This window comes from Perissodus microlepis, chromosome 11 (assembly GCF_051167445.1).
Source record: "Perissodus microlepis isolate ML-2025 ecotype Zambia chromosome 11, ASM5116744v1, whole genome shotgun sequence".
In the NCBI taxonomy this organism is placed as follows: domain Eukaryota; kingdom Metazoa; phylum Chordata; class Actinopteri; order Cichliformes; family Cichlidae; genus Perissodus; species Perissodus microlepis.
Genome location: NC_140471.1, coordinates 15465483 through 15481806, shown reverse-complemented (window position 1 = coordinate 15481806; position 16324 = coordinate 15465483). Strand labels below are relative to the sequence as shown.

At 42.2% G+C, this 16324-nt stretch overlaps 1 protein-coding gene across 2 annotated transcripts in view; it reads left to right on the top strand.

The window, feature by feature from the left end:
* The first annotated feature begins 564 nt into the window (after positions 1-564).
* Positions 565-16324, top strand: part of rspo2 (R-spondin 2) — a 63780-nt gene continuing 48020 nt past the window's right edge. The window contains exons 1-2 of one of the 2 annotated variants that reach the window (XM_084944674.1): positions 565-831; positions 1409-1695. In XM_084944674.1, coding sequence (XP_084800800.1) covers positions 1596-1695 — 100 coding nt within the window. In that variant the 5' untranslated portion in view covers positions 565-831; positions 1409-1595. Of the gene's footprint in view, positions 1125-1408; positions 1696-16324 lie in introns of both variants that reach the window. The other variant, XM_084944673.1, reaches the window with a different exon arrangement.

Below are 16324 nucleotides of genomic sequence, written 5' to 3'. Positions count from 1 at the left end.
AAAACTCCCAGAAACGATTGAATGATTGATCCAAGTTCCACAATTACAGCCTCTCCGACGATTAGCATTAATTTCAGAGAGGGGGTGGGGGTTGGAGTAAAATAGGCGTGACCATATGGTTGACTTTACCCATGCTATTACCATAAATTATGCAGATAATTTTTCTTTTTCGTGGGGTGAACCTCTAATTATTAAATAGGGCCATCGTCAGTGGAATAAAGCTCAACCGAGATAGACTGGCTGTGCAGCAATTACATCTCCAGTTGAGAGGAGTCAAAAACTTTGATTTGAAACTTCTGCCGAAGGGCACAGGAGCGTGTTTGGATGATAATTTGGGTCCTAAATAATCTTGTCGTTTGGCAGAAAAAAAGTCAATTGTATACGGACTGCAATCCCATTATCCAGAAACGAATACATCAACTTTTTTCTTTTCTTCTTGAATGACGATCCAGCTTTTTTCTTAATGCTCACTAGGACCCAGAGGCAGCCTCGGATCGGCCAGTGTGGCCGAGTTTGCGCTAGGGGGCCAGGGGAAGGAGGGAGAGGAGGGAGGGTGGGGGGAATACAAGAAATGTCATCTCGAACATCTGAAATAAGGAGCAACACACAACGCGAAGAGTCTCCACACGTGACAGCGACACGGCGCTTATATCTGGCAAAAGACAGCAGCAAGCATCAGGACCGGTCGGGAGTTCCAAGTCCTCACCGCTCAGTCTGAGCAGCGCGCAAAACGCAGACTCACTTCACCGGCTCTCGTTTTACGCTCTCAAACAAGCAACACATGTGTTTCTGCTGGAAGCCAAGTGGACGAGCCTGAGAGAGGAAACGCAGGTAAACGGAATCTAAGCTCCCCAATTTTTCCCCCTTTCTTTACAGAGAGGAGGAAAGGACCCCCTCCTCCTCTTTCTCCTCCACCACCTCCCCTTCTTTACCGCTACCACCTTTTTCCTCCTCCTCGGACCTCTGTTCTCTTCTGGAGACACAAGTTTCTCTCTCTCTCTCTCTCACTCACTCACACACACACACACACAGAGGGATGCTGCACGTTCCCCATTCGCACTTGCACTCAGAGGTGGGAAGCTGAAAGTGGAACCGGAGCGGAATTGCACTTAATCTTGTGAAAGGTACACAACATCACGTTACTCACGGAGCGTTATTATTATTTATTATTATTTTTTATTTTTTGGCGACCACTACGCACAGTTTTTATTTTTTAAAAGAGGGGTGCCCTTTGAGCTTTACATTTGCGATTGTTCCAACACATTAACACACAGAAGCTTCTCTGTTTTTTGTTTTTTGGGGGGGCTTCAGTGCACTCCTCTATCATCCCCACGCATCAGTGTTTAGGGAAGGTGTTGATTTCGTTACACTGTTATCACAGTAACCTCCTTTGTCATTCTCCCCTCAGCGCACGGACACTTTTACTCAGTGAGGATCAGCGCGCTCCATAAAATGATCCCAGTCGGCGACTTGATACGATGTCACATCTCGTCTTATGTTTGACACATCCGATGACCAGCTAAAGAAACGTGGAGGAGGACGTTTCACAGATTTCGAGATTTTAACTGGAGTCCGAGCTACACACCGCCGTCCAGATGCAGTTTCGACTCTTCTCATTTGCCCTGATCATATTGAACTGTATGGAGTACAGCAACTGTCAGGCGCCGTCGCACCGCTGGAGGAGAAACAAAAGAGGTAACTAGAAGGTTAAAACCTTCCAGTATTACAGCAGCATCACTTTTAAGGGTTCGCAAAGAGTTTGTGTGTGTCCGGGGAGGTAACTATCCTAAACAAGGTTGTTCACACACTCTGTAAAAAGTCCTCTTCGCTCCTTCTTGTAGCCCCTGTTTTGTGCGCACTAAACGCGGGCGGAAAGTTGTTGGGTTTTGTTGTTGTTGTTTTTCTTTTAGAAAATGAAATTAAATCTGAATTTTGTTTTCAACGCACGTAACTTGTGCCGTCGATCCAACCCAGAACATTCCAGAAATCCATGCAAAAAGGAGAAAAAACGAATAGTTGTTTGAGCTACAGCTCATTCTTACAGCATCTCATGTAACCTACTGACCTCTCTAAAATAAGATTTTCCACATTATTTAATGATTTCAGAGCCGGTAACTGGTGCGTAAAATGTGCGCAAAATTGGCCACGCGCATCCAAAATGACAAAGAGCGAACTGGATTAGCATTAATTCAAGCTATCTGTGGATGTTCTGGTACCAGAAAAGGTGCAGTGTGTTGGAGGCACGTAAGGCGCTACATAAATAAATAGCGCTTTGGGTCTGTAGCGAGCAGGAGGTGACTTATTCAGTGGACAGATACGGAATCCCCGTCCTCACACTTATGGATGCCACATCTCAACTCCACCCTCCCTCCCACCTACCACCTCTTAAGCTGGTTTTAATTGATCTCATAACCACTTTGAACAGTTGGTAGGAAACGCGCATAACAATCACCCAGCAGAGGCGCAGGAGCTGTGAGGAGGGGTCGGGGGCAGGAGGGGGGGATCAGCACCTTTGTAAATACCACTCTCTACTCTGTATGAATGAGGACCCCGCTGGATTAGGAAAGTGGCCCCTGCGGAGCCCTCCTCAGACCTGTGACATAACACATTGCCGAGATCCTTTTTAGGGTGACCTTGAGAGGAAATGTGGTCCAGTATGCGCATGGCGCTAACAACCCGCGTCTAAAGGTAGGACACTTGAAAAACTCATTTAAAGTCAAGGGGGGGGGGGGGGGTTCTTGTAAATTGTAAGGCAATCACATATTTAATCATATGCGCTGCGTGCCAGGGGGAACCTCCACACTCTGCAAGCCCTCCACTGCCCATCTGCAAATAATCAGGCAATCACTGCGGGGTACTGGCACACACACGTTTTTCAGCCCCTCTCTTTCTCTCTGCATCTCTCTCTCTCATTGCACCATGCAACTTTTAGATAGCACACAAGATATGGAGTGCCATTTACGTGGTAAGAGCAGTCTTTCGCCCTTAAGAGCGCCTGTAATCTGCAGGGTTGGATGGTCAAGCAACAAATCCAGCGGTGCACATTTGTCTTTAGGTGCCTCTTTATCTGTGCTGCTGTCTGTTTGTGTGTGAGGGAGAGTTCGGAGAGAGAAAGAAGGAAGAGGTCTGGGGGGTGGCCTAACCAGCGGGGACGAGATCAAAAGGTTAACTTACACATTTGACCTCAAGAACAGCTTCAGGCTGAGGACGATAAGCTACACACTGTTACCGCTCACTCTCAGAGCGGATGTTACACTTGTCATGCTAACCCCGTGCAAATATGCACAGGTTTGGCCTTTATTGTAATGTTTAAAGTATACGTGTGTGTTTGTGTGTGCGTCTGTATTGAGGGGGCTGGACATACAGCACTTTGGGCCAAAACTGCCATCCTAGCAAGCAGTGGGCAGTCAGCCAAGTCTTCAGTATTTGTTTCCTTCCTTTATTTATCACGGTTATATTGAAAGAAGCATGTGTAAGAGATCATTGTCCAATAGGCCTAGAAATGCTTGAATATTTTTCTAGCCCTCAAGGTTCCTGTGACAGTTTTATATACAGCCTGTCTGGCATGCACGGGGAAGCTCGGCTCCCCCAGGCGAAACTGCTGTAACGTGGAATGAAAGACATCCTGCGTAATTTACCAAACACTGATGAGTATAAACAAAAGAAAAGACATTTTTTTTGCCACTGATATGCTATGGCGCACGTAGCCGCATAACTGAGCGAGGTGTAAGGAATGGAGATGCCATCATAATGAGGGGAATGGGGGCGGGCGGGTTTGTCAAGGAGTAACGCTGCCGTTGCATGTGACCCCCGGCGCGCGGTCAAGATTGGGATCTTTGTGTGGTTTTCTGGGCTGGTGTTGCTCACACACTGCATGGCATGAACCAGCCTCTTGTTTTGACTGTGGCAATTGTGCATATACACTTAAAAAAGAAAAAAGAAAAAAAAGAAGTAAAACAGATGACAGAATATATTAAATTTACACCTCCTTACCCCCTATCGTGCCCACTAGAAATAGGAAAATGATGCCAATGAGCCCTGCTATGATATCATAGCTAGACACAAGGGTATTACTTTTCATTTTTATTCTCTGGCTAATGATGCCACCTGCTGACTCCATAAAATCAGGCTCGAGTAGGAGCGCTGCCTGAAGGAACAGGGATACACAGTGGGGCCCTAAGCCGTTTTAACTGGTAATGAATAGGCAATGGCAGTCGAGAGTGGTGAAAAGTTGCCATGTGATACTGTTAACCCTTTGTGCATCAAGCCAGAAATCCCAAATTTGAATTCCCTGCAGGGCATAGCGTGTTTCAGATCAGATTCAGCTGTGTAATCTGTTACTCAACTGTGTTAACTGTCTTCTCAGATGCTTGTTTTTTTGTGTGTTTTCTGTTGAAGGACCAAAGTGATTAGATTAAACCAATGCAGAGTTGGAGGGGGCGAGGCTAGAGATGCATGACACTTGCAGCATGGATGTGTTTGTGTGTGTGTGGGGGGGATATGGTTTTAGTGCTAAAAATCACAAGATGTCACTGAAAATGAGTGAAAACGTGATACTCTCAGGTAGTGGACTCTTCTTAACTGATTCTATGGTTTACTTTGATAATACAGCAAAAGTTTGGTGGAGTTTCTTTTTAGATGCAGCTAAGCTACTTGCACATAGTGCGCTCTCTTTCTGAGCCCTGCACATCAGCCTGTGGACCCGTGTGTGCTGAAAGCTTGCACAAAGTCCCAGGTTTGTTGGTGTAAGTGTTAATGTTGGAACACAGCACTTCAGCGCAATATAATCTGTTGATTAAGTGTTTAAGGGGAATGACAGGGAACGCTCCAAGAAGCTGCTTTTAAACCAGCCCTCGCTAGTCTGGAAAAAAAGTGTGTGTGGAGGGAAAAAGCCCTGCAGATGGCACGTCTGTTAACAAGACCTTCTCACATGATGCCACTCTACTCCAGGTGATGTTAGCACTGCAGCCTCACTCGTCTGTTTTTTTTTTCTTTCTTATTCCATAGCTAACACTTGAAAGTGTGTTTGTTTTATTTGTGTGAAGCACAGGATTAGTTTCCGGAAAATGCTGAAAAGCCATCGGATCTGATCTCAGCAGAGATCCGTCCTTCTCACTCACCATCCTTGGAGGTTGTGCTGAGGGGAGAGAGGAGGGGGCTTTTTAGGGGATGAGGAAGGCATATTTAAGCAGATCAGCTGGAAGCGGCTGAATGTGAACAGCATCACCTGAGAGGGATTACAGCGGGCTGAGTCTTGACCTGAGCTCGAGCTCCAGCGTCAAGGAACAGAGCTCTGTCTTTTTTCTCCCAGGCCCCGTCAGCTAAGCTTCGAGAAGTGTAAATCTTTGTGTGTGTGTGTGTGTGTTTGTGTGTGTCTGAGAGAGAGAGTGAGCGAGAGAGGAAGAGTACTGGCAGATACATGGACACCCTGCAGGTGCATGTTACCGATGATCAAGGGTCCACAACACACATCCTCTCCCTTCACCCACCCCAACTTCTTCAACTAATCATGTTCACGGTCTGTCTTGGGGATTATCGTGGCCATTAAGGACAATGATTCACTTATGCACTATATTGATAAATCACATTAGTCTGACCCAGCCTCCGAACTCTGTCGAAAGACTAGCTCCTCGTCTGACCTGCACGTCGATCCCGGCCTGTAGTGCAGCTCCCGCTTCAAGTCCCAGCGGTATCAGGTGAAGCCGGTGAAAGGCTCCTCAGTGCGTTCGTGCCATGCTACACTGCTGAAAAACCCCCAGCAAGAGGAAAAAACATGCAGTGGCATGAACTTTCTTCTGCAGTGAGACACAGATCTGGATTCTTTATTGGGCTCCACGACAAAGTAGGACGATCTGATCTGCTTTTTCTCCACTGTTTTACCATCTGAAAAATTCAGTAAATACCAATGAATGAATTGAGTTTGCTGAATAACCTTTTCATTTATGAGCGTGTGATCGTGAGGTAGGAGATGTACTCATATTCGTCTATCAACTTCTTCCATCTCCAGATTTGGGCTCTCTTTCATAATTTCTCTCCCCACCTTTTTTGGCTTTTTTTTTTTGATAGGGAGGCTGGGTTGGAGGGTTGGGAGGGGGATACGCATGGGGATGTTCCTTTCCAACTTTCAACTATTGTCATCTGAGGATCCCATATACTGGCAAAGCTAAATGCCAAACAGATGTTTTCAATTTTAGGCGATGTGTTACCACGCTGTAAACATTTTTTATTTTTTTTTTCGGAAATGTGAAATAAAATAAAGCTATTATATAAAATCTTAGAACACACTCCATGTTTCCTCATGGTGACTGGAATCTCTCAGCAGCAGACAAAAACTACAGTGTCTGTCCAGAGTGTGAAGGCTTTTTTTTTTTTTTTGCATCCCTCACCTATGCCTGTTCCTTCGCAGCAATTACACCTTAATATGTTTCCTTATAAAGCTTCTAAATATGACCAGCCAATTTGGTCCAATTCTCTCAAGTTTATTGGGCCATAAAAGATTCTAATGTTGGGAATCATTTCTAAGTGCCACACATAAAACAACAAAACAAAAAGAGTATTTAAAAAAAAACACATACAAGGTCCTTCCAGGTGGGAGAGCTGCCCAGAGCTGGGGATGGAGCCCCTCGAGCTTACACCAGAATGCATTTCCAGGCTGCTTACCTCTCACGTTACTAATACACACCTCTAAAAGAATCCAGGGAAGAGCTATTTAGAGGTAATGATGTGAACACAATAGGCATCTATTGTGTTTTTTCCCTCAATGAATCTAATCATGGGAATTGTTAAAATGAGCCATTTCCCCTTTCGCTTTACACAAAACAAAGCATTAAAATTAGGCTTAAAGCTGGACATTTTAAGAAATGTGTTCATTCACATGAGTTAGATCATGCTTATGCCAGCAGCCAGTTCGCTTAGTTTAGTGTAAGCGCTGAAAACAGTCAGTCTGACTCTGTCCAAAGGCAACAAAACCACCCGCAAAGCTCACTAATTAACACAATGTAATTTAACACACTACAGAAAGTGTAAAAACTACACTTACACTAGTGGGATTTTATATTTTCCCTGTAACATCGGTTTGTGTTAAACTGCAGTAAACTACTGCACTTGGATTCGCTATTTGCAGTTATTCTAGTTTATTACAATTACATATGTATATACAGTATTCTTTAAGGTTTCTACAACAATGTAATTATTATTAAAAAATTGTAAAATGGTGTAAATATTTATGTACTGTTTTATTAGCTGACAGACTGTTGCTGTATGTTCACATAATGGACATAGCAGTGATACCTAATGTTCTCATGACCTCCATGAAAAAAAGGAATCGGCTGAGTGTTGAGCTGTTCTTTCACATTTTAAGAAGTATAAAAACTTGTATAAAAACATACATTTCCTTCTTTACATGTTGATTATTTTCCTATTTTCCTTCTTCTAGTTATTACATTAAATTAGGCCAGTGGTGCTCAAACTTTTACATCATTCCTCACACGGCAGGAAGAAATACTTTCACGCCCCATCTAAACAAAACAATGACAGAAAAGCCTAGCTGCAGCTTTATTTAGAAGATAAACTCATTCACAATGAATCCTTCAGTAACTTTTGTTTTAAACAAACAACTTTCATTTCAAACAACTATTTGTAACTTTTGTCACTAGACTGCTTCATTCGTCTGCATCACTTCTTCAAAAAAGCAACAAGTTAAACAGAATGTCAACATTCCCAAAACATCGAAAAATAAAGTTCGGTCTTAGCCTTATAAAAAAGAAATCGAGAACCTTGTGAACAGAGATGAAAAATATATGATTTAGTGAGACTTTTCACTCTTAGTGGCTGCAGTGAGCCTGTTTTTGACTGCAGAGCTGTGGCGGGGCGTGGTCTGCGGCACGGCTGCGGGGGAGGCAGATGCACCTGAGCGGCATCCCCAATCACGCCATCCCCAATCACGCCTTCCCGGCTTAAAACAGAATTAAGTGGGTCCTGTTGTTGATGTATGTAGGCTGTAGCCGAAACGCTTCAGCTGCGTGCGTAAGTCGACAGCCGCAATAAAGAAGTGTACTGAAAAGTGCGAACATGTGGCCGGGTCTGTTGTGCTCCAATCCTGGGATTCGGCACCACTGTAAACGATGCACGACAGACCCGGCCCCATGTTCGCACTTTTCAGTACACTTCTTTATTGCGGCTGTCGACTTACACACCTGGGTGCAGCTTTTCAGCGGATGCGCATATTATTAACGTAACTGCCGCAAATTTCTTTGTTCCGCAGTAAAAGTGATTCCGATGTTAAACATGACTTTTCTGCCAGGTAACTTGCGCCCCACCTGCCAGAACTGTGGGTCCCACCAGCTGGGCGCGCCACACACTTTGAGAACCATTGAATTAGGCTAGCTTCAGGCTAGCTTTAAGCTAGCTTGAGCCTGATGATAAGTTTTATGTTAAACGTCCAGATATCAAAAGTATATCGATAGAAATCGTCACTTTTGGAAAACGTACATAATATACATAGCATGCATAATATAATATTGAGCACATTTATCACATTGTGTGCTTTTATCACTCCAATATGTGAAATGGTCAGGGTTAGGGTGCCCTTAGTCAACACTACACAGCATAAAATGACAACCAGAAAGCAAAAAATGTGTTTTCACAACACATAACATGTAATTTTCCTTAAGATATTTTATGAATATTCCATTTCTTTATAGCCGGCTGGCTCTAAATGTTTACAGGATCATTTAGGGCCCAAGAGCCTTTGGAAGGAAGATTAATGTATAGTGTTTCTAGAAAAAGCCACACTCAGTATGTGCTCTTGTTTACCATATTGATATGATCCTTTGTGTGCGTGTTGACTAGTACCTACTTTGCATCGATCTGCAAAGCCCGGAAATCTGAAACTCAAGGAGGCCCCTTGAGAAAATACATCAGCATGTACAGAAACAAACACACACACACTGACTCGAGTTTGGTGCTAAGGTCTGCTTCAATGCCTGTTAGAATGGCTCTAACAAGAAGGAGGCATGGGGCTCTCTGATTGCTACCCCCATGCCCACCCCTTAACACTCGACAGATGGACAAGACTCCTTTTTTTTCTCCCCCCCTCCCTTCTTTTATGGGACCTCTAATTATGCTTACATGCCACATCAAAATAAAGCTCAGCATGTAATGCCTTTGGTATGGAGAGGAAGTGAGCTGGTCAGATGCAATAAAGCGTCTCTCTGCGGTGCGCGCCTGTAATTTGGTGGCCTGAGTATGGACATGGAGAGGTAAAGGTAGGGAAGTCCCCACTGTCGCCTGCTGAGTGCGTGGTGCGGTACAGCCATCTATGGAGTGGCACTGAGGTGCTTTATTGAAGAACCCTCAACAAAATCCGCTTTTCTTGCTATCTTGGTTTGCCAGTATCATTGTATACTGTGTGAAAGACAAAACCAACTCACTTTCAATTACATGTAACCGTGACAAGATATTTTACCTCCACCCTTGATGCATCGTTGGCGGGGACTGTAAGAACCCTCTGTTATGGCTTTGTTATGGTTTTGGCTGAGGTTGAGGTTAATGTTGGTAATTGGGCACCCTCAGACTAAATAAGGACTTGCCTGTGGAATTAGGCTTGGACTAGTTGAGACAAGAGCTTTGAATGATACAACGTGTCATGCTTAGACCGGATTTTTTTTTTTTTTTGGTTTTGTTTTCCTGGCCATGGAGCTGTGTTGAGGCTGGCCTGTGCTTCTGTCATCTAACTCTCAAGCCTCATGGTGTGAGGAGAGGAAGGCCTCATAGCTGCCTGTGGAGTGCAGAAGCACCCAGTGTGTTTTTAATCAGGAACAGGGCTGGGAGTCATTACTGGGCCTTGATGCTTAGCTCATTGTCTCTTTGACTCCTTCTGTGGAGAGAAAGGAAGGCAGAGGACGAGGAGGAGGAAACAGACCGACAGCAACGTAGCCTGCGTGTCGGATTTAAAAAGGTCTTAGAGGGTCATACCCTGTAGACTTATGAGGTCGGGGTAGAAGAAGCAAAAAGAAGTGATGGGAACAGAGAGTGCACGATAGAGGAAGGATTGGATAAGATCTGGTCTGTCTCTTATCAGAGCAAAGCAACAAGATTGTAGGTCAATCTTGTAATGGAAGCTATAGTAACAGCAACATTAGCCTCAAGGCAGTGAAGTGTACTTCTTCTCCTGTCAGATTTATTCAGTCTCACACCCCAATACTTGTCACTCAGATTGATGAGCTGTGCGATTATATCTGAGATAACAGAGCATCTCTGTGTGTCTTTAAACTCCTCGCTAAATGGCTAGCATCCTAGCTGTCAAACTGTAAGTATGTACGCTCAGTATCTGAGCTCATTCCCGACCTTGAGCTTGGAAAAACAAAACATCTGTGTTGGCTTTTTTTAAGTTTTCGCTCAATGAGTTTCTTTGGTGCCGCAGGTGTGACTCTCCATGGGGAGCTGGTTATTTGTTGGAAAAAGGATGTGTTTTCGACATAAAATCCCCCCGAGCCTTCCCAAATAACAGTGTTTTATTTTTATATGTGCTTATTTTATCAGAATTGACAGGCTTGGAACATGCAGCATGTGATACTAGCAATGAATGGGCTCTTTATAGATGGGATCTGTAGTTGGCTTCTTCCTGTGAATTTCACAATAAAAGTCACCGACACGTGCACTGTGTGACTGATGTACATAAAATTGCTACACTCATTTAACATTTTAGGATTAAAATTTATATTTTATTTGACTAGTTATGAAAAATATTTTTTTCTGAATAATTTTGATCCTTATTTGTATTAAGAATGTCAAATTACATAGAAAATTCTGCTTATACACTGTTTTGGTAAAAAAAAAAAAAAAAAAAAAAAAAAAAAAAAAAAAAGAAGAAGAAAAATAAGAAAACAAAATGAAAAAAGAAACTTTTATTAACTATAAAAATGAATGAAATTGGTTTAATCAATAATTAAACTATTTATTATTTAGTATTTTACTGTAAAAGTAACCCTAGACATTGGTTTGGTTAAATGAAGCATAAACTTTTATTCCATCTAAAGGCCACAAGATGGCAATAGCTGTGGTTGCAAAACGACTTCCAGTCATAATTAAGTTTAATTAAGTTTTCTGTCTTTACCTCTGCAAACACTTTCCTGGTGGGTTTATGGGCTCAGTCACTCATTTTGGGACGTATTGAATAGAAAACTGTCTCATTTGCAAATCTTTGTCATACTTTGTTTAAAAAAAGAAGGATTATCCATGCTCATTGGCTACCAACTCATTATTGACAACTCACATGCCAAAGAGTAGTTTCACAGTCAGGTGTGCAGCTCCTCAACACATCTGATTTTTATTTCTTTAAACCAAGATGATGACAGTGAAAATGCTAATCTTGAGGCTTTAAAACAAGACTTCAGAAACCAGTGGATGATATCCATCCTTTAAACTGTCTATGAATGACGCCCAAAGACAAAGAAAATTACACTAAATATTACACTAATGTAATAGTGTGATGTCATGTAACGACAGTATTTTTTAGCTGTTTTCTCTAGAAGCAGATATAAATAATTATGTTAGCCTTGTAGCTTCATTCACTCATTTTCACTGACTATCCTTCGAGCACGAGTAGTTGCCGCTTTTCATGAAACACCAGTACTAGCAATCAACAGGCTCTCTGTAAATGCTCTCTGTTGTGGGCTTCTTCCTCTTCATGCATTTCACAATAAACGTCATTGACATACACACTTTAACCCAGTGTCAGAAAGAAAACAAATTAATTTTAAACTGAAGCAGTAATAGGAAGCACGTGCATTTTCCCACGCGTGCAGAACAAATCTGGTTCGAGGTGAACGATCGAAATACCAAAACTAACTTTTGCTATCTAGACTTTCCAGCTGTCTGGTTAAATCATTAGTGATCAGTTTGAGATTTGTTTTTGACCGTGTGACAAATACCAGAGTAGCAAGTTCTTTTTACTTAAACTTCTACAGAATATATGCAACACTTAAGCTGCTAATGTCAGTCCTTGTAAATTTTTTAAGCCAGGCAGATTTTACGCACTAAGTTTGTAGCTGTTTACTTCATCGCTTTGCTTAAAAATAGGGATTGTTTCATCAAATACCAATTCAGTCCATTGTTATTCTAAAAGATTGCTTAAAGCAGCTTCAGTGTAAGCATTGCAACAAGTTTATTTCTGACAGTCTAAGTGGGCTACACTTGGACCGGATGTCCTCCTGTGATTGGCCTAGATATTGCTTACAAATATTAGGAAAAACCTGTCTGAATGACTGACAAATTAACAAATGAAGATGCATCCATGTGGGACTCACAGAATAGATTGATGCTTTAAATGACTAGAGCAAATTGTGAAGTCTCAATTTGTTGGAGCGCGCTCTCAATTATCCCTGAACTAAGATGAGAACGACAAGTTAGGTGTAGTTTCCTCCCCTCTCAGTCAAATCTACACTTTGGGTAACGCTGTCCGTCACTGAATGAGATGCAGTCCCATTTGTTTCACAGAATGGGCACAGCTGTGTTCACTGTAATACAGTTCATTTTGTTGTATTGTATGCAGCGTTGTATTTTGTGGTCGGGGACATTTTTGTTGCTGTTCGTCTTGTTGTTGTTTTTTCCTCTGGCTGCATGCCACATGGGCTTTGGACACAAATGCACACGCACACACACGAGTGAAAGTCTAATTGTGGGAGAAAATTTTTAAGCTGTTATGATTTTAATGCAGAGCATTTTTATGTTGCGCCTTGTCAAACAGCACATCAATTGTGGTGACTGCCTTTGACTTTTCTTTCTCCATTAGGGTTTCTCACTAATCTTGTTTTAGGATGCAGACAATGAAACATGACTGTGGTAGAGACAAATGCTAGACAGAGAAGTATAAGCTTCAAAAGAACAAAAAAAAAAGAAAAAGAAAGAGGTCCATTAACATTTGTCAAATTCCTTCACCCTCCCCCCACCCCCTTCTAGTTATGCACTTGTGTTACATCTTGGCTGACTTCTCCTTAACTGGATATTATTTGATTTGGAGTGGTGCCAGGGCTCAGGAGCATGTGGCCTTAGCTGTGTAAACAGCTGTCACCAGCAGGAGTCATAACTAATAGGTATCTGTGGACAAGGGTCATGTGTAGTTTATATGTTTACCAGCTAATGGCTTCAGAGATGGTACCGCCTTGGTGCGGTAATGAACACTAGTGAAGTGTAATGGACAGCATGGGGCTGCTTAGCATCAGCAATGACGATGAGTGCACACATTTGTATTCAAAGGGTGAAAGCCTTAGTGAAATATAATAAGAAAAATAAATGATCTAACCTCAACATTTACTAGTTATATGTGACAAAGAAGATACTGAATCTTTATTGAGTTGATTTGCTCATAGCTGTAGCAGCAAACGCAGCGGCGTGCAGGTAAAAGGCGGGCACAGCCATTCAATCCATTCATCTGTCTCCATTGCATGTAATGATAGACTCGACAACCCTCCTACCACCCAGAGGGTTTTGGATGCGAGTATCGGCTTCTTAAATCTTATTGAAACATCTAACACATACCTTGGAAGCCTGTGTTCTTTTTTTTGTTTTGTTTTTTTTGGGTGCAGTAGTCAAATACTGAAGAGCACGTGCAGTATTCGGGCTGAAAGAAAATACAGCTACAGCAAAATGCCCCCCTCCTTCATGCGTTATGAAAGCATTTATTCCAAGGTTCTCTCAAAAGGCAATATAAGAAAAGAAACATGTCCTCCCGCGGGCTGAGTCCTGGCCTCTCAGAGCCAAAACAAGCCGGTTTCTGTTAAGAAATCTGGGCAGTGCCAACCATTCAGGTGCCGGTTTGTGGTGGTGCGAAAACACGAGGCCAGATGTGACCCAGGCACCTGCTACAGGAGCAGGCGGCTCTACGCAAAAACTGTACATCGCAGACTTGAGAAGTACCTCAGATGAACTTCTCTTTAAAGATTCTTTGTGTATGTGTGCGCTTTCTGGTAATTAAGTTAAAAAGAACTTAACAAAATAATGGCAGCTTTAGTGAAAGAAATGTAAGTCTCAGCCTTCTAATGACCTGTGCTGTGACCATTTCTCTCGTCGAAAAGCTGGCAGCAGGCAGTTAAGTGAGAAAACAAACAAGGTTGCGGTATTTTCCCGTGAAAAAGTCGATATTGGATCCAGTCCAGTTTTTTTTTTTTTTTTGACAGAGAGAGAAAAGTGTGGCTTTGATGTTTAGGAGTTTTGGGGTTTTTTTCGGTGTCAGGCACCACAACTGAAAGCGAGACCAGGTCTTTGCCATTTGTCCCCTGTGGTGCTCTCCACTTTTGACCCCGGTAAGCACTTCAGATCTCCCTTTTGGCCTCAGCGGGTGAAGTGGGAGTGTGAAGTAGTATCTTGTTAAGCACTTAATAAGGAAGAATTTTTCAACAGCTGTTCATGTTCTTTTCGTTTTTTTCTCTTTTTTTTAATGATAAATGACTTGATTCAAACACATTCTGTGAAAATGAAGATTCCATCAGGTGGCAGCTCTTTGCTCCTGCTCCCGTTTCCCAAAATTTGGCTACCCCTAAGAAAATAAATAATGAAACTCTGTGAGGCGAACAGAAAATGTCAAAGCTTTTAGTAACTGGCTGATTAATGCGAGTCCTCACAATTGGCAGTCTTTTCCTGGATCTAACATTCAGTGTGTTTTCTTAACGTCCAAAACGTTCCTCTAAACTTTCATTCTTTTTCATTTAAGATAAAAATACTGTATGTTTTTTTTAAAGTTCCTTAGCAGAATAATTGCATATAAAACATGATTAAGTTACACAATACAGTGGAACCCCGACTTACGAATACCCCGTTGAACGAAAAAATTCAAGTTACGAATGCACTGAACGGCAATATTTCTGCCCGTGTTACGGCAAAATGCCCGTGTTACGAAATCTGCTGGCTCTGATTGGCCGAGCCCAGAATGCCCAGAATGCCTTCCGAATCATGTGACAACCCCTTGGCTTCCGTAATTGCGCTTTGCTGTTCCACTTGAACGACGTATTGTTATTCTAGTTAGCAATTAGCCTATAGCCTATCGTTCAGCATCGCCTCACTCAAAAGGCGCGATGGGTGCTTCGACTTAGGAAAATATTCGACTTACGGAAGACCCTCGGAAACGAATTCATTTCGTAAGTCTGGGTTCCACTGAATAGAATTTAATATTAAAACCTATATTTGTATAGAATATTAAGATGACCCCTCCTGCGACCTGCTCTGACACTAAAACAAAGTCACAATTATCCATGAGGAAACAAAACTCCTGTTTTGTTATAATCGGAATATGTGACTTTTGTACTTTATCTTCGTATAACCAGCATTTCTTAAACTGTGCGGTGTATGGGGCACAGTGTGTCATTTATATTAAAGTCATCATTATCTGATCAATATTTCATATCCAACTAAAGTTGCATAGAGTGTGTTTAACTTGATAGGAGAACTTTTATTTTACACCTTTGACCTTGAGTAATGGTCACAAAAAAAACAAGTTAGCATATCTTGACCATCTTAAGTTGAGGCTAATAAATGTTTTTGAGAGAGAGTAAGTTTATATAATTTAAAGTAAAGCCAAGTAATCAAATTTTACAATGATGAAATTTGCCCTACCTTCAGCTACTTTTCACTAACACTAATTCCACAATTTACTGTAATTGCTAAACATTTAAAAAGTGTGAAAGTAAGCTAATTTCTTCAAGTAAAAATCTGAGCTTTTAATACAGCATTGATGGCAATTTCTTGATGATGGCAGTTCCACTTTTAGCAGTTCATTGTGATCCATCCAGCTTTTTCTACTTAAAAAAAGAATTTATTTTCCCAGCTTTGTGAGCCAGCGATAGGAAGTAACAAAACCTTAAGTTTACAGTCTGTTTTTGCGTGACACGTCAGCAAAAGATGATTATCTTCCATCTGGAGCTCCAAAAATATGTTTCTGGCAAGTACGAAAAAGTCACGTCCAAGTTTTTTTGTTTTTCAGATGTGTGAGCTAGAAGTGGAGATGAGTTTAGTCAAGGTGATGACACATGGGGAGGGGAGCGTGTGCACGGGTTAGGGCGGGAGAGATGGAGCAGAAGCTACATGGGGTGCAAATATGCCAAATATGCCCGATGACTTTAGTGATCCCTGTGATGTCCTCGGTCGTCTCCTGTGCTGGGAAAACCCACAGCCAAGTCCCACCCAGCGGTGTAAGAGTGTGTATTTGTGTGTGGAGGTGTGTGTGTGAGTGAATTACTAGACTACCCACACGGTGAGCTACAGGTGTGAAAATTAGGTGTGAGGTTTATGTGTGATAAATTACCAACATGTGGCCTAATCACAGCCACTC